This window comes from Camelina sativa, chromosome 10, assembly GCF_030686135.1.
Source record: "Camelina sativa cultivar CO46 ecotype springtype chromosome 10, ASM3068613v1".
Lineage (NCBI taxonomy): Eukaryota > Viridiplantae > Streptophyta > Magnoliopsida > Brassicales > Brassicaceae > Camelina > Camelina sativa.
Window position 1 is genome coordinate 5,655,489 of NC_141889.1, and position 23,172 is coordinate 5,678,660.

Consider the following 23,172-nt stretch of genomic DNA (forward strand, 5'->3'; position numbering starts at 1 on the left):
TAGACGACTGAGATCGTTGGGCTGCAGTCGTGGTCTCAAATGCGAGAGTGGTGCTGATCGATCTCTAGAGGAGATTCAGGTCGTTCCCTGAAGATGAAGGGCCTTCAGTGAACCGATACCAAAACATGTTCCGTAGCACCGTCCTGGACCTCCTCCTGAAGAGTTCTATAAGACCTTTCAAGCTCTGAATTGTTGGAGTGAGTAGCTTCGAAGTGCTACACTTTATGTACCGGCCTACCGGGTAAAGTCTCAGTCTCCATCTATCTTACTTGTTTGCTTTCCTGTGTAATAAATCTTGAAATAATGCAAAGTACCAGACATGTTTACTCGATATAATTAACTCCTTGTGTTGCAAGATTCTCCTCTTGTTGTGTTTCATGATTCTCCTCTTGTTGTGTTTCATGATTCTCCTCTTTTTGGTGATGATAGAGCTATGATCTTGCTAAGAATCGTAAGCTACACATGTCACATTGTTGAATATTGAGTTTCCAACTAGGATTAGTGCATTTCGAAGCAGGACATAAACAGTTAAGCTTTATAAAATAGTAAGATACAAGAGAGAGATTAACTGTACCTGTTTTATTTACAAAATATCTGGAATTAATTTTAATATGATAATACTAAATTAATGAAATATTAGACTTATAAACAAACACACACACACACACACAAGAAGATGTCTTCGTAGAAGATGTGAATAGGAGTGGATTGGGTTATTAAAGGAAGTAAGAGAGTTGTTCCTTCTTCCTGGATCCTCCTTCTCCATACAATTCGTTCCACTGCTTCAGTTCGTTCATTCCTGCTCCTTCTGCTGCAAAACTAGCAGCAACCTGCAAATGCAAAACAATTAGTGTTTTGCGCACAAGATCATCATCATCAATACCCCCAACCAATTTCCTTAAACATACCTGGCTTTTAGCTACTTTCATGTCTTCCATGCTCAAAGGTCTCAACTTAATGATTCTCTCCTCAGACACTTCTTCGTTTGCTTCAGAAACCTCTTCATTACTCTTCTCTGCTTCCTCTCCCCTCTTCTTCCTCTCCTGAGTTTTGACGAGAAACCACCATTGAAACATTCATTCAAACGGTAGATACTAGGGAAATAAAAGAAAGGGCTTGAGTAGTTCTAACCTGGTCTTTCAAGCACTCCTGCTTTATCAGCTCCCTCACTGGTCTATATGCTGCTGTTGTGCAAAAGTTCTGTTTGTATATAACATTCACAATAATCAATCAGTCCATAGAGAGAAGATTCGGGTGTCGGTAAAGTGAGATGAGAAGTGTGACAAACCTTGAGATCACTTCCACTATAACCATCTGTCATCTGAGCAAGCTCCTGGAAATCAAGATTCTCTGTTTTCTCTTTTGATAATAAGGTTCTTAAAATCTTCTCTCTGCTCTCAATCGATGGAAGACCCACCATGATTCTATCTCCCAACAAAGCAAAAGCAGAAGCTGGAGTTAGTACCGCAAAAACTCAAAGAGTTTCAAGTGAAATGCATATCAGGCCTGCTTTACCTTCGCTCAAACCTCCTAATGATTGCTTCATCGAGATCAAACGGCCTGTTTGTTGCTGCAAGAACGAGAATGCGATCACCTGAATTCGACATTAGCCCATCCCAATGTGTCATGAACTCATTTTTTATCTTCCTCATAGCTTCATGCTCTCCAACTCTTGTCCTCTGTCCCAGCATGCTATCCACTTCATCCACAAAAATAATAGTCGGAGACACTTTGGCTGCAAGGGTGAACAAAGCTCTCACGTTCTTCTCGTCTTCTCCAAACCATTTTGAAGTGATTGTGGACATTGAAACGTTTATAAAACTAGCTCCAGCTTCATTTGCAATGGCTTTTGCCATCATAGTTTTCCCAGTACCAGGTGGTCCAAAGAGGAGGATTCCTCTGCAGGGCTTTAAAAGGCCACCTTTGAACAGGTCAGGCCTACGAAGAGGAAGCATAACAAGCTCTTGAAGTGATTCTTTGGTTTCATCCAGTGAGCCTATATCAGCAAATGTCACACCTATCTCATTTGCTGGGATAACCTCTGGTCTTATGCGCTTCTCGAATTCGTTATCAGGAGCCACCTCCTACATTGACATGATCAAAAAAATCAAACCTATGTTCAGGAAAACACATCAAGATAACAATGCTGAATCATATGGACTATTATACATTTACAGGTGCTTTTGGAGGCAGGGGACATTCATTTTTGGGAGTCGACTCATTTTTGTTTTCCGGAGCAGCTGTCTCAGATTTCGACTCACTCTTTATTATCCCTTCACTTTCTTCTCCCTGCACCTGAGCCATTCACATTTTAGTCACTTTTATATTTAAAAGCACATGCCTGGTAAGAAATGTAAATACCTTGGTGTCAGTGTTTGCGTCCAGCTTCAAGGAGTCCTCAAAGCATCTGTTACCTTCCTGTAATATACCCAGTCCATGGGACAAGCTGTTGTAAAACCATTCAATCAGTTAGCTTAAGAAAGATAAATACTTTGTTTTGTACAAAAGATAATTGAGATTCTTGGTACCTATTGGAAGATATTACAAGCCTCCCATTTTTGTATTCGGGTTCTTTGTTGTGCATCAAATGGTAGGAGATTGCAGAAACCACAATTTCCTCAATGTGACTGCTTAGGAACATCGTATCTGCATGGCATATGGAACCTAAGTCATCACACTCAAGATCGTTAGCGGCAAGAACCTCAGCTATATGGTTCTTGTTGTCCTGAAACTGTATCACTTTCATGTCATCTTCAAATCTTGCTTTCCAGCTCATGAGTTGAGATTCATCCTCTGGCGGTCTGATCTCGATGTTGTAAGGAAACAAAGTAGAAATGCTCTCTCCTACTTCTTGACAGTCCTCTTCGGGTTCCAATAGTCTTGAGCCGAGAACCAAAACAGGGCCAGATAGCTTAGTCAAGAGCCTCTGGAACAACTTAAAGAACCTTTCTGATTGACAAAGCTTCTCAACGTCCCTCAGGTATATTATTATAGGATTGGTTTCCGAAACAGAAACCAAGACCTGTAAAGATAACAATTGTTTAGTTTAAGAATGGCACGAGAATGGAATAGTGCCCTACTGATTTCATGTCATGATAGGTGTTACCTTGTAAAGTGACTGAAGGAAAACTCTTTCATCAAAGCATAAGTTTGTACTACGTTTGCTTGAACCTAGTAAGGTATAAACAGCCACAGGTGATTCATTCACATGCTTGGTTAAGTGGATAAGCTATGAAAACAAGTGAACTATCTATCACAAAGGAAGACGACGATTACACACCTGAAGCAGAAGTTGCAGAACGGGAAGATATGCTACTCATATCAGAAGCAGCAGAAGCATTCCGCTTGAGTCGCGGAGGATGACTCGTAACGTCAAAGCCCCTGACATGTTACGTAAAAGGAACTAGTGAACTAGCATAAAACATACAAATCTATATTTCCAGCTTAATTAAAAGATAATACAAACAAGATACGAAGCAAAACAATGTACCTGGAATGAAGATCGTTGCCACTTGTGATCCTACGCAAGGTCCCTAAATTTTACAAGAATTCTAACACTTGAGCTCTGAAAAAAGAAATTTTAAAGGCCAAGGATTTATTTGATGAAACTGTACCTCTTGTTTCTTCTCTCTGGGAGAGCATAGATAGAGAACCCACCAAATTGTACATTTTGTCCAATGTCATCTCAGAAATAGACCTCTTGTGAGACTAGGAAACAGTAGAGATATATGAAAGAAAACACAATCATGGTCTGTACAAACAACACACAAAACTAAGCTACACAAACTAAGATCACAAAGTAGCGTACAGTTTCCTTCTTGACGCATCCGTACTTGCTCTGTATCTGTAACAATCAATAGGAAAGAGAAAGCTTACAAGCTATTCTTTAGCAAACAAAATTCTTCTTTTCATGGAAGATATACCAAAATATTTATGCAATGAATCACCTTAATAGAGAAGTCAGTTATATCAAGTAGTAGTAGTTTCGATTCAAAGTAATGAGCCAATGCTTTTGCAAGCATTTGCTGATAGGATTCTGCATAGAAAAAAAGAGCCAAACAGAATTACACCAATGATTTGAATCACAAAAAGATCCAAGGTGAACATAAAAAGGATAGGGGATGTTTATACCAGCAGGTCCAGACAGAAGAATGGCCTTACTTCCAGGTGCAAGATTACGTGTGTGCTTCGAGATATCAAACTGCTTTAGGTGAACATAAGCTGCACTTGTCAATAAAAGCCGAGTTTTCTCACTGTAACATCAAAAAGAAACATTTGTTATAACAAAGCTCCATCTCCAAACGCTCATTTGTCTTACAACTCACAAGCGTGACAAGAAGATTAACGTCATGATCATTAATCATTAATGTAAGACAAGTAACATTCTAGAAATAGATAAGATGAGCAAGCAAGCTATGTAACCTTAGGTAATAAGGGAACTCATCGAAAGTGACACTACTCTGTCTGCCATCAACAATCTGCCTAACCAACTCTTGCTCAATCTTTTCTTCGGTAAGTCCATCCTCCGTAGAAATCGACCCGTTTGCCCATTTACCCAAACTTTGACCTGACGCTAGCCCAATGCCTAACCCAACTCCAACTCCTAAAGCTGAAAACAGTACGCTCTTCTGCTCCATTTCTGACGATCAAATCTTGGATTAGCATTCCCCACAAGGAAGAATAATCAAATATAAACAAAACAGTGGATGTTTTTGTGTTTTTCTTGTCAAATATATAACCTGTTTAGTTTTGTTTTGATTTCATCAAGTTTTTTTTGGAGGTAAATAAGATTTTGGTGGACGACGGAGAAGACATATAGGTTTGTTTGAGTGGTGTTGGACGATTGTCCTCTATTTTTAGCAATGCTTCCATTAAACTCTTATGGTCGTTAATATCTTTGCCGTGAACATATCAACCATTTGGAAAAATTCTTAATAATTGTTTTTTTTTTTAACTATTTAATTTTGGCAAAAAAAAAGGATATTAATTTAATTTTAATTTTAATTTTAATTTTTGAATTGTTTTACTCAATTATATTGATTTAAAATAGTTTTTAATGATTTGGTTTTGATATTTAAAATTTACAATAATAAAAAAAAATAATTTTGGTTCTGTTTTGTTTTGATTTATCATCAATACAATTCATTTTTGCTGAAAAAAAAAACTGAAATTAATTAAATTCGTTGATATAAAATAAATAAAGAAGCTAGTTTTGTAATTAAAAATAAATTTATCAGATTTTTTTTTTCTTTCAACAAAAAATAAATTTATAAGATAAAAATAAGAGAAGGATTCGTTACCCTATTTTCTCCCAGACAAAGGAGTGAGAGAGTATTCATTCTCCGGCGCCGAGCAACAAAGATGGCTTCTTCCACCACCAACAGTCTCACTCTTCGCGCTTCAGTCCTTGTAAACCCTAGATTACCTCCCATCCTCCTCCGTCCACGTGTCTCCTTTCCCCGAAAACCCTCCTTCAATCTCTCCCTCCAAAACCCTAGAACCATCGTCTCCTCCGCCGTTACCTCCTCGCCGTCTCCGGTACTCTCCACCGATAAAACACCTTCTCAATTCCACTTCTCAGACTCGACTAGGTCAATCACCACCCTCGCGGTTCTAGCCGGCGTCGTGACCAAATCCCTAATTCAGAAGCTCTCCGTCGCAATGATTCACCTGTCCCCACAGATTCAGTCATCTTTCCGAGCTGCGAGTCCGTTGTTCTTCGCGTCGCTACGTGATCGTCCCGCCGGATATCTCAACACGCCGCTGACTGTAGTTGCGGCTGGGTTATCCAAATGGCTCGATATCTACAGTGGTGTTCTGATGGTCAGAGTTTTGCTCAGTTGGTTCCCAAACATCCCATGGGATCGCCAGCCTTTGTCTGCCATTAGGGATCTGTGTGATCCTTATCTTAATCTCTTCAGGAACGTTATCCCTCCGGTCTTTGATACGCTTGACGTTAGCCCTTTGCTTGCCTTCGCCGTTTTGGGAACTTTGGGTTCGATTCTCAACAACAGCAGAGGATAGTTTAAAAAAGCACTACTCTACTCTGCTATGATGCAAAGCTTTATGGATTGTATCAAGTTCGGATCTTTCTGGTTATATTTGGGAGCATTTATATTGTCTATAGTTAATAGCATTTGGAGATATAAGGTAACGATGTATTAGACTCTAAAGTTTCAGTCTTTTTTTTTCTGTTCTGTGGTGTATTTATGTAAATGTACGGCTTTGGTTTCAATAATAGACTTGAAAGTTTCGTGGATATACGAAAAGCTTGGGGATCGTTGTTTCAGCTTGTATCGACACGAGTAGATTTTAGTGTAAGACTGTTACAGCTGAAGATTTATCAAGATACAGGAGATGATCATGTGAAGCTGTGAACCTTCCTGGTCGTTGTGTTAGGTTTAAGGCGCAAGTCGTGAAACTGTTTCGATCTGAAAACAAAGTTGAAACTTTGAGAGACACAGAGTAATCCACTTTTCCTAAAGCATTCTCTTTCTTTTTTGACAAAAGAAGTTGGTTCAGTTCAAAAGATAAACAGGTTTTTAGAGAAAACAGAAACATAAACCAAAAGGATAACAGTTTCACTACTTCCTGCAGCCTCAAAAGCCAAATACTGATAAGAAAGGTACATGAATCCTTCAATCTATTATAATGGGCAGATATTTTGTAGACCCATTTTCATGTACAACCGAATCGTAGCTCGGGGTAGCAGCAGGGTTTAGCTCAAAAGACCCAGCTGGGATTCCCTCTTTCTCATCTCCGCTCAATTTAACCGATGCCACTTTATGAGAAAACTTCTGCATTTCCCCCGGTGAGACTATGATCTTGATCGGTCCATTCTGCTCAGCACGGTTAAAAACCGATGCAAATCCTTCAACTCTCCCCATGTAGGCCACTGCAATGCCTGAAAGATCGTCAAAGTCGGAGATGACTTCCACATAGTCGTATCTATAAGGAGGCTCATGCAGATCCGGGTGACTGTTCCAACTTTCATTCCAATCTCTGAAAAGAGCCCATGTTTCACCTTTTCTTGGGTTCACAATGACATTGTTGGCACATACGATGTGATCCATCTCATGAACAAATATCAAGTGGTTCTTGATCTCTGTATCTCCATATTCGAATCTCCCACAACCACTAAGAATAGCTTTCTCATCTTTTGTAGTTTTGACATGTTCAAGTAATGTCACCTCTAGACTCAATTGGGAGTCAAAAATTCTTCTAACCTGAGCATAGATCCTGGGCATGTCATCTCTAGGATCATATAAAGCCCATACTTGATCAACAGCAAAAGAGCTCATTGACTTGCTAAAATCATTGATCCTTCTATCAGGACAAGTTAACAATTTAGGATCCTCATAGCTTTTATCTGTGCAGACAATTTCTTCAATGTCTCCATCACTTGCTTCCTGAGGTTTCTGTTTTTTTGCTTGGCGAGTAAGAGAAGCAGCATCACTATCATTCTTTGCCAACAAGGACGGCCCAAGTTCAAGGTTTGATCTCTTTCGACACTCTGCTTCTACAAGTTGTTGTTTTGATCTTTCTTTCGATTCCATCTGCTGCAACTCTAGTTCCAGTGTCTCTTCCTTCATCGCAAGACCTTTTCTCTTCAGTTCGTTCTCCTCTCTCAATTTATCAGCTTCTTCTTTCAGTTTCAGCTCTAAAGTCTCCTCCTTTCTTTTCAACTCAGCAGTCTTCTCTTTGATAGCTTCCTTAAGTGCCTTAAGCTCCTTCTCCCTTGCTTCACTCTCAAGGTTTGATCTCTTTCGAGACTCTGCTTCTATAAGTTGTTGATTTGATCTTTCTTCTAATTCCATCTGCTTCAACTCAACCTCCTTCAACATTTTTTCCAGTTCCTTCTCCTTAATCTCAAGACCATTCCTCCTCAGTTCAGTCTCTTCTCTCAATTTGTCAGCTTCTTCTTTCTGTTTCAGCTCAAAAGTCTCCTCCTTTCTTTTCAACTCGGCAGTCTTCTCTTCGATAGCTTCCTCAAGTGAGTTAAGCTTCTTCTCTCTTGCTTCACTTTCAAGGTTTGATATCTTTCGAGACTCTGCTTCTATTACCTGTTGTTTTAATCTTTCTTCTAATTTCATCTGCTTCAACTCAATCTCTTTCAACATTTTTTCCAGTTCCTTCTCCTTAATCCTCGTAAGTTCACTCTCCTCTCTCAGTTTATCAGCTTCTTCTTTCAGTTTCAGCTCAAAAGTCTCCTCCTTTCTTTCCAACATCACGATTGTTGCTTCAATGACCTGTCTCAAGTCAAATTCTATCTCTTTCTCCTCTAAAAGACTTGTTCTACGAGATACTAAATCTTCAAGCAAACAAAGTTTCTTGTCCCTCGCTTCAACCACTCTCAGTCGTTCTTCCTCCTCCTTCTCCAGCGACTCACTCACGTCAACAAAATGAAGCGAAAACTCAAAAATCGATGAAGCTTTTTCCTCAATCTGGTCTAGGGTTTCGAAACTCCCTTCACTGTTTTGCTCAGAAACGTCTGATTCCACTGAATCCCCTTTCATTACCATATTATCTGAGTCTGAGCCATAAACCCTACTTTTTAGTTAACAAGGAGAGCCCCAAAACAAAAACAAAAACAAAAAACCAAAGGGATCTGCTCCGGCGTGTTTCCTCCGGGAAATAGTAAAACTTTTTTTTAACTGAGCGATCCAAGCCTCTTTGAGCTTATCCGAGAAGAAAAATAAGATTTTTGAAGAGACAATGTAAACTTTACTTTGTAGACTGAGAAATTTTGGAAAAGAAGAGTGGCTTCTTGCTGTACTGAGTAGAAATGGAGGGAGACAGAGAAAGCTTCTTGTCTTATTATCTTAAATATTCATCTTTCTTTTGTGACCTTTCGATGGAATGCTTTTAAGCCGTTGGACTATATAACATACGTCAGTCGTCAGATTTTTCATGACCTGCGTATAATTGGTTTTGCAACCGTTGGATAAAAGACACCTTTAAGCACATATACATAGGAGTGGACACTTCCATTTTTGTGTAAAACCTTGGTTATACATATTAGTTTTAGTTCATTTAAAATGCCACACACTTGATAAGTTATATAGTTAAATGTGAGTCCCTCAATCTAATAAGTTATATAGTTAAATGTGAGTCCCTCAATCTAATATAATGGGCAGGTCTTTTGTAGACCCATTTTGATCTTTAACTTTTGGAGCTTTACCACAATCTTTGCTTTGTATTCTCATTTCCACCACCTCCTCAACCTCAGGATCATATCTCGGTGTAGCTTCCTTGAAAGAACCAGCTGGGATACCCTCTTTCTCATCTCCACTCGATTTAACCGATGCAACTTTATGAGAAAACCTCTGCATTTCCCCTGGTCTGATGACACCATGCTCAGCATCAGCACTGTTAATATCCACTGGAATTCCTATAAGATCATCAAACTCAGAGATGACTCTCACAAAGTCATATCTATAAGGAGGCTCGTGCAGATCCGGGTGACTGTTCCAACTTGCATTCCAATCCCTGTAAAGAGCCCATGTTTCTCCTTTTCTTGGGTTCACGATGACATTGTTGGCACATGTTATATGATGCATCTCATGAGCAAACATCAAATGCCTTTTGATCTCTGTATCTCCATATTCGAATCTACCACAACCACTACAAATAGATTTCTTATCTTTTGTAGTTTTGATAGGCTCTAGTAATGTCACCTGCAAACTCAACTCGGAGTCGAAAATTCTCCTGATCTGAGCATAGATCCTAGGCATATCATCTCTAGGATCATATAAAGCCCATACTTGATCAACAGCAAACGAGCTCATTAACTTGCTCAAATCATCTGTATCATGAAAAGTTAATGATGCTGGATCCTCATCAGTTTCATCAGTGTAAACAACTTCAATGTCTTCACCATTTGCTTCATGAGATTTCTGTTTTTTGGCTTGAGGAGTAAGAGCAGCACTATCATTACTTACCAAGAAGGGAGGCTCAAGCTCATGGTTGGATCTCTTCCGGGATTCTGCTTCTATAACTTGTTGTTTTGATCTTTCTTCTAATTCCATCTGCTTCAACGCAATCTCATTCAACATTTTTCCCAGTGCCTTCTCCTTAATCTCAAGAATTTTGCTGCTCAGTTCAGTCTCCTCTCTCCATTTCTCAGACTCTTTTAGCACTTTCAGATCAAAAGTCTCCTCCTTTCTCTTCAAATCAGCAGTCTTCTCTTTGATAGCTTCCTCAATTAAGTTAAGCTCCTTATCCCTTGCTTCACTCTGCTTCTCAAGCACCAACATCATGATGACCTGTCTAAAATCAGAATCAAACTCTTTCTCCTCTAAAACACTTAATCTACCACATACCGACTCTTCAAGCAAACCAATCTCCTTCTCCCTCGCTTCAACCACTCTTAGTCGTTCTTCCTCCTCCTTCCCCAGCGAGTCACTCACGTCATCAAACAGAAGCGAAAACTTACAAATTGATGAAGCTGTTTCCTCAATCTGGTCTATGATTTTGAAAAAACCCTCACTATCTCTCTCGGTAATGTCTGATTCTACTGAATCCCCTTCCATCACCATAGTATCTGAGCCATAAACCCTATATTGAGAAACCTTGGTATAAGAAAATTGGCTTATTTTGTTCGTGGTGCTTTTTATTGCTTATTACTGAAAATGGAGGGAGAAAGAGAGAGAGAGAGACTTGTGATGTTTTGTCGTATTCACATTACAAATACATCTTTCATTTGTGACCGTTAGATGAGATTATCTTAATCCGTTGGATAAAAACATCATGTCACACGTCATATATCTCTCATGACCCACAGACTCTGCGATTTTGTAGCCGTTAGATGTGACTGATGAAAGGATCTGCTAAACGGGCTTCAAAGGGTGATTTATATAGCCCATTAAAAAATGCCCAATTTTACATACCCAGTTTTATATTCTAAAATTTCAAGACGGCAAAATTTTCAGTTTAAAAGAATTTGAAACTGTGTAGTTTATGTTATTGTCACTAATCAGTATGACATTGTTCTATATATACTTCTCAAACCATTTGGCTCAAGCACAACATATGCATAATCTACTATGTGGCTGGACATTTCAGTTTATGTTTGGTTTGGACTTTGGAATGGTTAAGATGTTCATTCATTCCTAGTACATTAGTAACTCTAAGGGGGTGTTATTGGATGAGGAATTTTAATGGATTTCACTTAGTAGTGGATTTTAGAATTCAATAGATTTCTAATGCATTAACGTGGATTTGTTGGCATTCTTAGTGGATTTGAATGGCATTACTAATGGATTTGAATGGCATTCTAGTGGACTTTATTATTTTTGAAGTTAAAGAAAAAAAAAATTTACCCATAATTATGTTGTTATCGAAACACCAAGATAAATAAATTGAATTAACCGATTAGATTCCCTGCACGAAGCTGAACTGAAGTAACCCATTTGCAGGCCTCAGATGCTTTTCATTGTTATCTCATTTGTACCATAAATTATACCAACATGAAAATATGAGAAACTGTATTTCCCAAAATATTTAGAACCAACAACTTACCGTGGGACAAGGGAGAAGACATACCCTGCAATGGCTCTAAGAAGCACTGCATTTGATTCACTTTAATCTCAGGATGCTCTGAAGCCATTGTTGTGCCTCTTTTCCTCTACAACATTGATCCCTGCATCCAAAGAAATTGATAGATGGGATCTGTAAGAAATAAAGTCTGATAATTGATAGATGGGATTTGTAACTCCTTTCTATTACAAATTTGATATCCTTCCTGCAAATCCAATCAGAGTATAGAGGAAAGACAAGCATATGGTATGATATCATACTCAACGCTTAAGCAAAAGACTCTTCAACACCCTTTGACTTCAGCTCCTCTCTGCTTTCTCAATGAATCCAGCCACATGAGAGTACAATTACAAGGGCTGATATTAATATTTGGTTTATGTAACTCTGATTTTGTCAGTTTCTGTTACTCTGATTTTGTTATTTACAAACCGAGTGTCTCACTAAAACAGAACAACAAAGTAAACGCTTGTTCTGTTCTGTGAAAGAGGAAGAAGCTTTTGCTTCTAACAAAATCTAACGGAGCATTGAGAAAGAGAAGAACAAGAGGAACCTTGATTTTCCTGATGAGGTAAGGAGTGATGTCTCTTGCATTGTAAGTTTCGGATGCCATTTTCCCTCAGACCAATCGACATGTGTGACCGACGTTGCGATTTCTAACCGGCATTGGCTAAGCTCACCAAGCTAGAAGAAGAACTCATAGCTTCTTTCTCTCCTCATAATCTGTGCTGCTTCTAGTGATACTCGAAACACAACTTCTTCTGCATCCAAAGACATGCACTTGGTAGTTTGTAATTTGCTGGTGCCATTTCCAGCGCTTGAACTTGCTGTAATAATCAGCAACTGAACTGGATTTTAGAAAAAGGTAAGTCTCGGAAGCATCGCGAGATGGTCGATTCGGTGAACACGAGGATGTCGACGACGACGAAATTACCGGATGTTATTGATTTCATCAGGAGAAGTTTTATGAAAAATCTTCAAAATTTGTTAAGATTGTGTTTGTTCGTGTTTTGGATGTAAAATACATCAAAATCTAAAGTGAAACAAAATCCATTGGAAATTGAATAACAACGATTTTACAATGCTTTAAAATCATCCAACAAATTTTTAATCCAATAACAGCAGATTTTATTATATTTTTTTAAATACCTAATTGAATAACGCTGGATTTTGAAATACACTCAACTCCATTAAAATACAAGATTGAATAACACCTCTAAAGCTATAGTAAAGTAAACGGTGGCGTATAAAACATACTCACAAAGTTCTATGTAATCGACGAGTAATAAATGCTGAATTATAAAACCTCTTTTTACAGAAACAAAGTCCATTTTTCATTACTACAACTTACAACAACATGTTATAGTAGATTAAAAAAAAAAAGAAAAAAAAAAATAGGATATTCGATTTCATTGACGAATGTACGGAACGGTTATTACGAAGCGCGGACGCGACTAAACGAGAGTGCAAAAAGCCGCCTCTTTTATTGACTGCTTGACTCTCGTGTCCACTAGATACATTCCTAATTAAGGAACGTGTTATCTCTATTGTATCGTGGTCGTTATCTCTGATATTACTTCTTCTTGTTGTTTTTGCCTAACCTAGTTTGCATAATTTTTGGATTAATTTCAGGCCGGTAAGCAATACGTGATCATCACTTGATTATCCCCGGATTAATTTAGCAATAGCGTGGTACTAATTTCAGGCCGGTTATTGTCATTGGATCATATCGGTTGAGTTGTGAATGAGCATATAAAACAACTAACGCAAGTGAATGTATGATTAGGACAAGTCAAAACAAAACAACTCAAATATAAACAAAAAGTGAAAAATATTAGAAGCTTTATCTTGACAGCACTAAAACCAAAACACAAAAGACCCCTTTAGTTCTGTCCCACACATTTACAAAAGTATCCCCTTTCAGAGGACTTATTTTGACTTCACATACGGCCACACCGACTTACTTACTCCTCTGTTCTCTTCTTTCCAAAACACACTGATCAGATCTACATTTTCTTTGTTTCTATCACTTTCTCTTCATATTCTAGCGCTGTCTGTAAGTATCTATATTCATTTATGTGTGTGTGGTTCACATGTTTTTCTTTTTGTTATCATACATAAATACAACTAATCCATTTGCAAAGTTTGATGTGATGTTCTGATTTGGTTTATTTGTATATGGATCTTTATGAATATAGTTCCAAATTTATGTACTAAAAAACAGGGAAAAGATGAATAATCCAAGATCGGTCAGTCCTTTGGTTTCTTCAGCAAACCCAGATCTATTTCAAAACCAACGTCAATCTAGTTGCAAAGAGTTCTCGAGACTAGAGACACGAAACGGGGGGAGGAAGATGAATTTCCATCATTCCAAGTCTATGCCTCGAGGTGCCATGTTTCTTGATCAAGAAACTTGTAGAAACTTCCACGACAAGAGGTATGACCTGTTCAGGACCATGTCAGGGAAGCTCGAACGTCAGATTTCGAATTTACGTGGAAAACCCATCGAAAGTTCGTTGCAGGATAAAGAGATCACTGAATCTTTAACCGCTGATAGATTCTTTGATGCTCTTCAAGGTCCCGAACTTGAAACCCTCAAGGTATTATATTTATTCATTCTTTTATGCTTATGCATGATTCGTTCTTGTGTTTGCTGGTTTAATTGGTGGTTTAACAGCAGAAGGAGAAGATAGTTCTGCCTGAGGACAAAACGTGGCCGTTTCTTCTACGTTTTCCGATCACATCGTACGGGATGTGTCTTGGTGTAAGCAGTCAAGCCATCATGTGGAAGACCTTAGCAACCACAAACGCCGAGAGGTTCTTGCACGTGACTCAAGTGATCAACCACGTGCTCTGGTGGATCTCTCTTCTCCTCCTCCTCGCCGTTTCCATCACTTACCTCCTCAAAACCATCCTATACTTCGAGGCGGTCCGCCGTGAGTTCCGGCATCCGATCCGAGTCAACTTCTTTTTCGCTCCTCTCATATCAATCCTCTTCTTGGCACTTGGAATCCCACACTCCATCATCTCGCATCTTCCATCTACACTTTGGTACTTCCTTATGGCTCCAATCTTGTTTCTTGAGATGAAGATTTACGGACAGTGGATGTCTGGTGGACAACGACGCCTCTCCAAAGTCGCTAACCCTACAAACCACCTTTCTATTGTCGGTAACTTCGCTGGAGCACTTCTAGGAGCAACAATGGGGTTGAAAGAAGGACCAATGTTCTTTTTTGCCGTGGGGTTGGCTTATTATTTGGTCTTATTTGTGACTCTCTATCAGAGACTTCCCACAAACGAAACCTTACCTAAAGAGCTTCACCCTGTTTTCTTCCTTTTTGTGGCTGCACCGGCAGTCGCTTCCATGGCCTGGACCAAGATCTCAGCCTCTTTTGATCTCGGTTCGCGTCTCGCTTACTTCATCTCCTTGTTCTTGTACTTCTCTCTGGTAAACTTTTTTCCCAATTAACGTAGTTCCAGTAAGCTAGATCTAAGTTGCTTATCCCACAAGAAATGTTAACTACTTTGCCTGCCGTAATTCTTGTTTCAGGTTTGTCGGATTAACTTCTTCCGCGGATTTAGGTAAGCTATTTCTTTAACTGCACGGTATGACCAAAAATATGAAAAATAAGATGGATGTTATCTGACATAATTATTGTAAAAACGTCAGATTCTCGCTAGCTTGGTGGGCGTACACGTTTCCAATGACGGCAGTGGCCAGCGCAACAATAAAATATTCAGACGAAGTAACGGGAGTAGCAACTAAGATACTGTCGGTAGTGATGTCGGGAGCAGCAACTGTGACGGTGATAGGTGTGCTAGGATTGACGGTGATGCACGCTTTTGTACAAGGTGATCTCTTCCCTAATGACGTTGTCATTGCCATAAGCGCAGAGCAACCGAAGCAGAAGAGATGGTTCAAAAAAGGAAGCTTGCGAAATAGTGATCAGAGATGTCTAAAGGTTATGGATCCGGAAGATAATGAAACAGATTTAGAATCTCCACCATTCATAAAAGTAGATTGTCCTCCCAGGGTAAGGAATTCAAATTAAAGATCATTCTTTAAATGAAAAAAAAGAAAAGAAAAGGCCTTGGTACGTAAAAGTCTCACACTCAGTTAAGTTTGATCATAATATTCTTGGAAGAAACAGAGTGATCATGAGCATTAGGTTCAAACAATAATAAAGTTTTGGGGATACCGGATACATTAATTGATATGATTTGCTTTAATTTTTGAAAAATAATCATAATCTCGTGTTATACGATTCGAAACAAAATGATTGGGTTAGTCAAAACCACTTTCACACCTTCAAACCAAATCACATCTAAGGAACAAGTCTCGTGTAAGTGAGAGAGTACGTAAAATCATGTGAAACAAGCTTCATATAGTCAGATGCAGTCTTCTTTTAGTCACACCAAACCAACCACGACCTTCACAATATCAGTACTATAATAACGAGGTAGATCATATCCCGTCGAAAATAGTGTGTAGACGACACGACAGTTGCGTTATGTTTGATAATCTTACCCAATTGGATTAATCTTGAAATCAAATTTAAAAAAAAAAAAAAAAAAAAAAAATCTCAGCCGTCAGATCATACGATCTTTGGTTGACTAGGAAACGACGTCGGCGAAAAGGCGAATGGGGAACCACCGGCGCCACATGGATACGATCATAAGAACAACCGCGTTTTTTAATTTCTCATGCCGTAGGTACAACGCTAAGTTTGGCCCACCCACAGACACAAAAAAAAAAAAAGGTTATAATTAAAAAAAAAAAAATCGAATCTCTAAGAAGAATAAAAAAAGGGAAAGAAGAAGGAAGTCCACTAATCAACGAACCAGAATCTATCCGCACCCTATTTATTGTGGTCGCGACCACATTACATTACATCTTCTCTCTTCTTTCTTCTTTCTTCTTTCTTCTTTCTCTTCCGTTCGTTCTCACCATCACCACCCTTTCTTCTTCTTCTTCTTCTCCCCAAATTCGTAGAACCAACAACAACGCCGAAACGACAACTTGATTCAATCCGCCACAGGTATAATTTTTGGATCTTCTATATTTATCTGGGTTGTGTTCTTTGATCCTCAGCTGACTCTTGTGATTCGTTTTTTTTTTTTTGGGATTGTAGAAGACCCTTCAAATCTTTGGATTCGTAGGTTTTGGTTATGGCATCGAAACGGATTTTGAAGGAATTGAAGGATCTGCAGAAGGATCCTCCTACTTCTTGTAGCGCAGGTTCTCCCCTTTTTTTTTTTTTTTTAGTTTATTCAATATTTTCGTGTTGCTCTTGCCTGCTTGATGATGATGATGATGGATCCTAGGTTTTGATCTTCTTTTGAGCTGGTTTGTGTTTGTGTTTGTGTAAGACGGTTTGGTATTTGATCTCTCGTTAGCTTAGATCTAAATTATCCATAATCTTTGTGGGTAATTCAGCTGCATGATTATCATTTGATTTGTAATTCAGCGGGATTGAATCATATAAGGCCAAAAAGGTTCAAACTTTGTTTGATTCGTTGATAGATCTGGTTTCATTTTGTGATGAGATCTTAGAAATATAAGAAACCTCTCTGGTTTCTCGTTGGGTTTTGATACTAAAAACTTTTGCTTGACAGGACCTGTTGCGGAAGACATGTTTCATTGGCAGGCTACGATCATGGGTCCATCTGATAGCCCTTACTCTGGAGGAGTTTTTCTTGTGACGATTCATTTCCCTCCGGATTACCCTTTTAAGCCTCCTAAGGTTTAAATTCGTTTCCCTCTCTCTCTCTCTCTCTGTCTGTCTATGGTTGCATTTGCATGCTCTTCTCCTCTGTGGTAGCTTAGCTTGATTTACGTTCCTATATGTATATGGTTTGTTTAAAATGTAGGTGGCTTTTAGGACGAAGGTCTTCCATCCAAACATTAACAGCAATGGTAGCATCTGTCTCGACATCTTGAAGGAGCAGTGGAGTCCCGCCCTCACTATTTCCAAGGTTTCCTTTTCTTCTTCCTCATTTTCATCACATGAGCCAGAGAAGGTTTTATATCAGTTTTACTTGTTCATATGAGCATTATTTAGTTGTAACAGAGCCTTTGGTATGTGTGATGCATACAGGTGCTGCTATCAATCTGTTCGTTGTTAACGGACCCAAACCCGGATGATCCTTTGGTCCCTGAGATAGCTCACATGTACAAGACAGACAAGAACAAGTACGAGTCCACTGCTCGGACCTGGACCCAAAAGTACGCCATGGGCTGACGCAGATACTGTCCTTAAGGAAGAGCCCCCTAATAATTAAACTCTTCTTATTGCTATTGTAATGATCTTTATAGACACTTTTGTCTGTCTTATAAAATTTGTGAAGACAGGATCATTAAGAAAATCATATGATCTCCATTTCATTCCATTCCATGGAACTATAAAAACTTTAAATCATCCCATCTAATGTTTGTTTATTGTGTGTGATGCGTATCTGTGTTCTTCTACTTAAAATGGACTCTTTTTGGTTATCAGTTGGTCTTTTCCCCCTTGTTCTCTTCGATCATCATCAACGCTAATATTCTTTTCATTTCTATCAAAACTAGAATCATGAGCTTTGTCGTTTAGTAAACATAAGTCACATAAGTACTATTTCCATTTTTATCACATGAACCATTTAAGGAAACTGGAATCACTAATTTGTTTTGTTGGGTTCATATGGGCTTAAGAGTACGGTTTGACAATGATGTTAAAAGTTATTAACTTCTTACCAATTAAATCTATTTCAAGCAGATGCGAGATTGGTCGGATATGGAACAGAGTACTTGAATTATTCCTTAGGAAGGAACAAACCACCATTTTCCGAAATACTGTAGTATGCTCAAAGCTACTAAAAACTTTTTGGCATATTAGACCTTTTCACTTCAGTGATAGAGAATATTTTAAATAGAAGGTTTAATCCATGAATTAGATCCCTCTTTATTTGTAGTTTATAGGTTTTAAAATACATTCAGATGTTTGTAAAATTTTTGGTAAATTTTTCTCGTTAGTTTGTTAACGATTCATCCAGAAAATTCAAGGATGTATATTATGTTTAATGAAAGTGCTAGTCTCCCACTTGTATGATCAATTCAGAATTGTCTTTCATTAATTTGAGAGTTGTATAAATCAAAGTTTATTATCTTTCTTGAAACTCCAACACTTGTATATAATTTGATATACTGTATATTGGGTTTACTGAGGCTTCCAAGTCCATTCGAATAAGTTTTTAAATGTATGTTTTCACTACTCGAGCACTACTGATAAAACTTTTTTAAAGTAAACTTTATTCGAACCGAATGTTATTTTTCCTCCTAATGCATTTAAACAACCACTAGGTAGATGCACATGTAAATCAGCATCACATAAGGTCTTTGTGTGGGTTCATTGCAGTCGCATTGATTAACTTTGTCTTTTTTTACATTTTATTTTGTTTAAAGTTTTGTCTTGTACTTCATAATAGTTCTATTGTAAATACGTAACTGTACGACTTAAATATACTAGTTAATAGTAATTCTTATCTACACTATACGTGCGTGTATTTTTTATAAAAAAAAAATCTAAGCAAACCATTGCATTTCTTTGTTCATGAGTTCTATAGGTTCGTCGAAGTTGACAAAGTGTATAATAAAACCGGTAAACTAGTGTTTGTTATAGTGTTATCTTACTATTGAAATTGTTTTTCATTAGTGTGAACCCTTTTCTTCAATAATTCGAGGCTTTTACATAATTCAATGGACTATCATCTAAAACGTGTACGGCCAATTTTTTTAAAAGAATTGTTTGGTCAAGTATACCTCCAATTTAAGGATTGAGACAAAAAGAAAGAGTATTCGTAGAATTAAATAAAACAAATCCACTAAAAGTGGTCAACTATATCGACCCACCAACGGTCGTGTTTCATGTATCAAAACACGAAAACTATTACTATAAGGAAGTAAGAAACCAAGTATCAAGAGAAAAGGCAGAGTAAATCCCGATGCAACCCAAAAAACCACGATCACGTTGAGCATGGAAGGTGTTTAAAGACTATATAGTACGTAACTTTGTTTTTGAATTTTGGTCGATTTAATTATTACTAATTTTTAATAAGACGTTTATATCCTTACTTGAATCTGCAAATTACATATTTTGTAAAAACTTAACTGAAATTGCCATGAAGGATAAATCAGATCTTTTTAAAAATTAAACCAAACAATTTCTGTTGAAGAAAATATTGAATTAAAATGGACACTCAGCCGGTCACAAGAGTATCGGAGACAAGGAGTCACGAGGCACGGTAAAAAGTTTCGGTGAAAAGGAAACTCTCCAAACCAGATAATTTGTCTTGAACCAAATCCTAAAACAGAATGGTTTAACTACTTTACTCTTTGTTCGATTCCCATGTTTTACCTAACAACAAAGCTAGTACGGTAGAAGCTAGCTCCGATGATCGATAAGTTTGGACGCGCCTTTCAACAAATAATTATTAATTTTCAAAGGTTATTTTTAAAGTTGAAATTTGCTTTATATACGTAAAATGTAATTAATATATATAAAAACATAGAGCGGAACAAATTTCTAGTAAATATGTAAGCTAATTGAACTTTTACACAAAAGACCAACATTTCTTGCTTGGAAACTAAGGCTGTCTACGATAATGACTTGAGAGTAGTACTCACGAGTCGAGACCATATAGCTTCTGCTCCAAGACATAACATTAGCTTGGGAAAACTCGAAAACTCAGACGTTAATGTTGATATTTGTTTATATTATCGTTAACTTGGTTGAGAAATAATCACTCAAGCGGTGACCTTCTCTAGTCTTTATTTGTCCATCAAAGTTCGAGCTCGTTCTTAATTAGTTTAAAGCAATATGCACCAAGACCAACGTACATCAAATTATATATAACTAATGGTGATAAAGCTTTCGACGTTTTGATATTTTGAGGGGTGGCCCTTCTTTTTAGAATGAATCTTTTGTCCTTTCAATTTATTTATTATACTACCAAGTTTCGTTTATTTCTATTTGGATTCTTCGTTCATAACCGTAAATGGACACGTTATGCTCACATTATATCAGCTTTGCACAAATTCTTTAGCGCAATCTTTCTAAATTTTTGCTATCACGTGTCACCGATTAATGGTGAACCGAAGGATTTATTTTTTAATAGTAGCAAAATTTACTGGGTTGGATATATTACTTCAAGACCGTAGTCTTGAAGTCTTATTGTCATTGGGTTAGAAAGTTGTTGTCGCTCCAAAATAGAAAGTATTCATGACATCATATAACGGATGATATCATCTGTTTCACCATGGAGAGGATGGACTGATTCTTCTACACAATAATTTGAATCATTTACGTTGTTACTAATCATTAAAAATTGATTTTTCGATGTTTGGATTTTGACTTGCTACTTGATAAGTAAATTGTGTTCCTATATTAAACTTTACACAAGCGACATCATGATCGACCTGAAAAATTCTAAGGATGGATGGAACTCAAAAATTTGGTCATTCGTTATTATAGATTTAAACGATATAGAGGTAAAAAAAAAAATAATAATAATAAACAAACGACGATGTAGAAGTAAATATTTACCGATTATTATGATTAGTTTCGAAATAGAAAGAGAAACGTGGTCAAGCCTAGTCCAATCAAAAGATTCAGTTTGTCTAAATTTCAATGTACCCACTTAATTGTCGTCTTTAAGTAATACACCTGTACGTATTATAATGTGGGTGTTGTAATAGTATATATCGACGCATATACTGTATAATATATATACGTGGATTGGTCACTTGGCTCAATGGAGGACAGTGGCCAAGAACACTTCACTAAACCTCGGGGTTTGTCTTTTGTCAATCCAAAGGATTCTCCATGTCTTTCTCTCTCACTCTCTCGTCCTTTCCACTTTGGATCTCCAGAATCAAATCGTCTTCGCCTTCTCTCACACACCTTATTTTTTGTTTGTGTCTTCGCTCTCGGTTTGTATTTAATTATATACAAAACATTATTTGTGGAAGTTATGATCAGTATGTTTTGATGAAAACCAATGACAAATTGTACAAATTAAATATACATATATAATTTCATTTAGCTACAAAGATTAACAATTGAAAGATTACAATGACGTAGAGGTGTCAATTAGTATACTAAAATCTAATGTTCTGTTCTTGTTGTGAGACGTTTAATACTAATGCTTGACGTATTAAGGTTTATGGTCAAATCTGATCACAGAGGATTTAATGTCACCTCATTCATGTTTTGGATTGTTTTTAGTCAGACTTATTGTGCTCCTCGTCAGACTAACGTAACAAACAAATATTCGCTCGTTTTTCTTGTGTTGGTTTCATATTGAGCTTTGCCAACCCTAAACTAAATCAGAACTCGGTTTGAGATGACATATATATCGACACAACTTTACAAAATTAACATACTATTTGGGGGGTATTATTTCAACAAAATCCAACTTTTCAGGCAGTGAATAGTAACACGTATAAGTGCGTATTTGAACATTTTTTAGAAAAATCTGATTCATGTTACCATTCATACATTTAGTTGGCAATAGGCGTTTTTCAAAAAAAAAATGAGAAAACCACTTTGCGTTTTTTAAGGAAAGGTAATATACTCTTGGACCGCTTTTTGTTTGTCCATAATCAATTAGGTAGCGTTTTTGTAGATTACGCACTGTTATTTTATTATTTTTTAATTATTTATTTTATAAAGAGAGGAATAATTAATTAAATTTCAACAATAACTCTATGCTATATTTGATCAAAAACAAAATCTCAATGCTATAAGTATTTTCGATTTTAAAATTTTAAAAGTTCTGATAAATGAATTACTTTTTATTTATTTTTATAAAAAATATTACTTCATTATTCTTCACAAACTACAAAATAATTACTTATAATATGGAAAAACAGATCCAAAAAACTTAAGTCAGTTTTAATCAAAATATAATTTTAAATGATGTCATCTAAAATGTATCATATTTATGTTAACTAGATTTAACAATTTACAAGTAACCTATAGTTTCTTCTATAATGAAATTATTTTTAAAAGATGTATTTCTTCATTATTTAATAAACAAAATTTTACATGATTATAACTTTGGTTTTTAAAGTTCATAAATTATAAATAAAATGTAAATACTATTTCACTAACAATAAAAACTATAATATGTTTATAATGTGTAACGATAAAAGTATATTAATATAATATATATGTTTATAATGTGTAACTATAATATGTATTATGCACCGCTTATTATTTTTTCACCAATCAAACATTATTTTGTACCGCTTATTTTGGAATAACTGCACTTGTCCCGCAAATACATTTGTCCCGCACGTACCGCAGTTGAACCGTACTGCACTAGCAAATTTTTTGTTCCGCACTACTGAATCCGCAGTTACCATTCGGACCCTCAGAGTCAGACCAGGACAAGTTACTGTACGAAGAAGACTAATACTGTATGATACCTTTCTTTAGTAAAATAAATTTAGTATGAACATCTCCAGATTATATACCTCAGCTATGAATAACGTCTGTATCAAAAAGCAGTCATTAAAACAAAAAATTAACAATCTCAATGTAAAGAAAAAAAAAGGTTTGTCCGATGTATAAAATGTTTACAACACATAAATATTAA

At 36.9% G+C, this 23,172-nt stretch overlaps 6 protein-coding genes across 13 annotated transcripts; 3 read left to right on the plus strand and 3 right to left on the minus strand.

Moving 5' to 3' along the window:
- Nucleotides 1-515: 515 nt before the first annotated feature.
- LOC104717423 (uncharacterized) lies at nucleotides 516-6,085 on the minus strand. 4 transcript variants are annotated; one of them, XM_087469639.1, is made up of 17 exons: nucleotides 5,301-6,085; nucleotides 4,423-4,639; nucleotides 4,132-4,253; nucleotides 3,948-4,036; nucleotides 3,809-3,844; nucleotides 3,615-3,708; nucleotides 3,491-3,533; nucleotides 3,281-3,381; nucleotides 3,107-3,171; nucleotides 2,529-3,022; nucleotides 2,362-2,446; nucleotides 2,170-2,295; nucleotides 1,516-2,084; nucleotides 1,289-1,424; nucleotides 1,132-1,200; nucleotides 909-1,043; nucleotides 516-830 (listed from the first exon to the last, which is right to left on the minus strand). In XM_087469639.1, the coding sequence occupies exons 2-17, from the start codon at nucleotides 4,635-4,637 to the stop codon at nucleotides 717-719; spliced, it is 2,493 nt and encodes an 830-aa protein (XP_087325765.1). In that variant the 5' UTR covers nucleotides 4,638-4,639; nucleotides 5,301-6,085; the 3' UTR covers nucleotides 516-716. The 4 variants fall into 4 exon arrangements, with proteins under 4 accessions (XP_087325765.1, XP_087325764.1, XP_087325763.1 ...); XM_087469638.1 differs by lacking the exon at nucleotides 5,301-6,085 and adding an exon at nucleotides 4,740-4,883; XM_087469637.1 differs by lacking the exon at nucleotides 5,301-6,085 and having other exon boundaries at nucleotides 4,423-4,883.
- Nucleotides 5,314-8,522, minus strand: LOC104717424 (uncharacterized). Its single transcript, XM_010434977.3, has one exon. It carries the CDS (start codon nucleotides 8,520-8,522, stop codon nucleotides 6,639-6,641), a length of 1,884 nt encoding a protein of 627 aa, XP_010433279.1. The 3' UTR covers nucleotides 5,314-6,638.
- On the plus strand, nucleotides 5,362-6,261 carry LOC104717425 (ylmG homolog protein 1-2, chloroplastic). Its single transcript, XM_010434978.2, has one exon. It carries the CDS (start codon nucleotides 5,362-5,364, stop codon nucleotides 6,022-6,024), a length of 663 nt encoding a protein of 220 aa, XP_010433280.2. The 3' UTR covers nucleotides 6,025-6,261.
- A 448-nt stretch (nucleotides 8,523-8,970) lies between the features above and the next one.
- On the minus strand, nucleotides 8,971-10,707 carry LOC104717426 (uncharacterized). Its single transcript, XM_010434979.3, has one exon. The coding sequence runs from the start codon at nucleotides 10,536-10,538 to the stop codon at nucleotides 9,117-9,119; it is 1,422 nt and encodes a 473-aa protein (XP_010433281.1). The 5' UTR covers nucleotides 10,539-10,707; the 3' UTR covers nucleotides 8,971-9,116.
- Nucleotides 10,708-13,380: 2,673 nt separating this feature from the next.
- Nucleotides 13,381-15,776, plus strand: LOC104717427 (S-type anion channel SLAH2-like). Of its 4 annotated transcripts, none has more exons than XM_010434980.3 (5): nucleotides 13,381-13,591; nucleotides 13,760-14,135; nucleotides 14,213-14,983; nucleotides 15,086-15,117; nucleotides 15,206-15,776. In XM_010434980.3, the coding sequence occupies exons 2-5, from the start codon at nucleotides 13,767-13,769 to the stop codon at nucleotides 15,585-15,587; spliced, it is 1,554 nt and encodes a 517-aa protein (XP_010433282.1). In that variant the 5' UTR covers nucleotides 13,381-13,591; nucleotides 13,760-13,766; the 3' UTR covers nucleotides 15,588-15,776. The 4 variants fall into 4 exon arrangements, with proteins under 4 accessions (XP_010433282.1, XP_019086154.1, XP_010433283.1 ...); XM_019230609.2 differs by having other exon boundaries at nucleotides 13,427-13,591; nucleotides 14,216-14,983; XM_010434981.3 differs by having other exon boundaries at nucleotides 13,473-13,591; nucleotides 13,734-14,135.
- Nucleotides 15,777-16,019: 243 nt separating this feature from the next.
- On the plus strand, nucleotides 16,020-17,959 carry LOC104717429 (SUMO-conjugating enzyme UBC9). 2 transcript variants are annotated; one of them, XM_010434983.3, is made up of 5 exons: nucleotides 16,020-16,574; nucleotides 16,668-16,774; nucleotides 17,152-17,279; nucleotides 17,407-17,511; nucleotides 17,634-17,959. In XM_010434983.3, exons 2-5 carry the CDS (start codon nucleotides 16,705-16,707, stop codon nucleotides 17,775-17,777), a joined length of 447 nt encoding a protein of 148 aa, XP_010433285.2. In that variant the 5' UTR covers nucleotides 16,020-16,574; nucleotides 16,668-16,704; the 3' UTR covers nucleotides 17,778-17,959. The 2 variants fall into 2 exon arrangements, with proteins under 2 accessions (XP_010433285.2, XP_010433286.2); XM_010434984.3 differs by having other exon boundaries at nucleotides 16,341-16,574; nucleotides 16,671-16,774.
- Nucleotides 17,960-23,172: the final 5,213 nt, after the last annotated feature.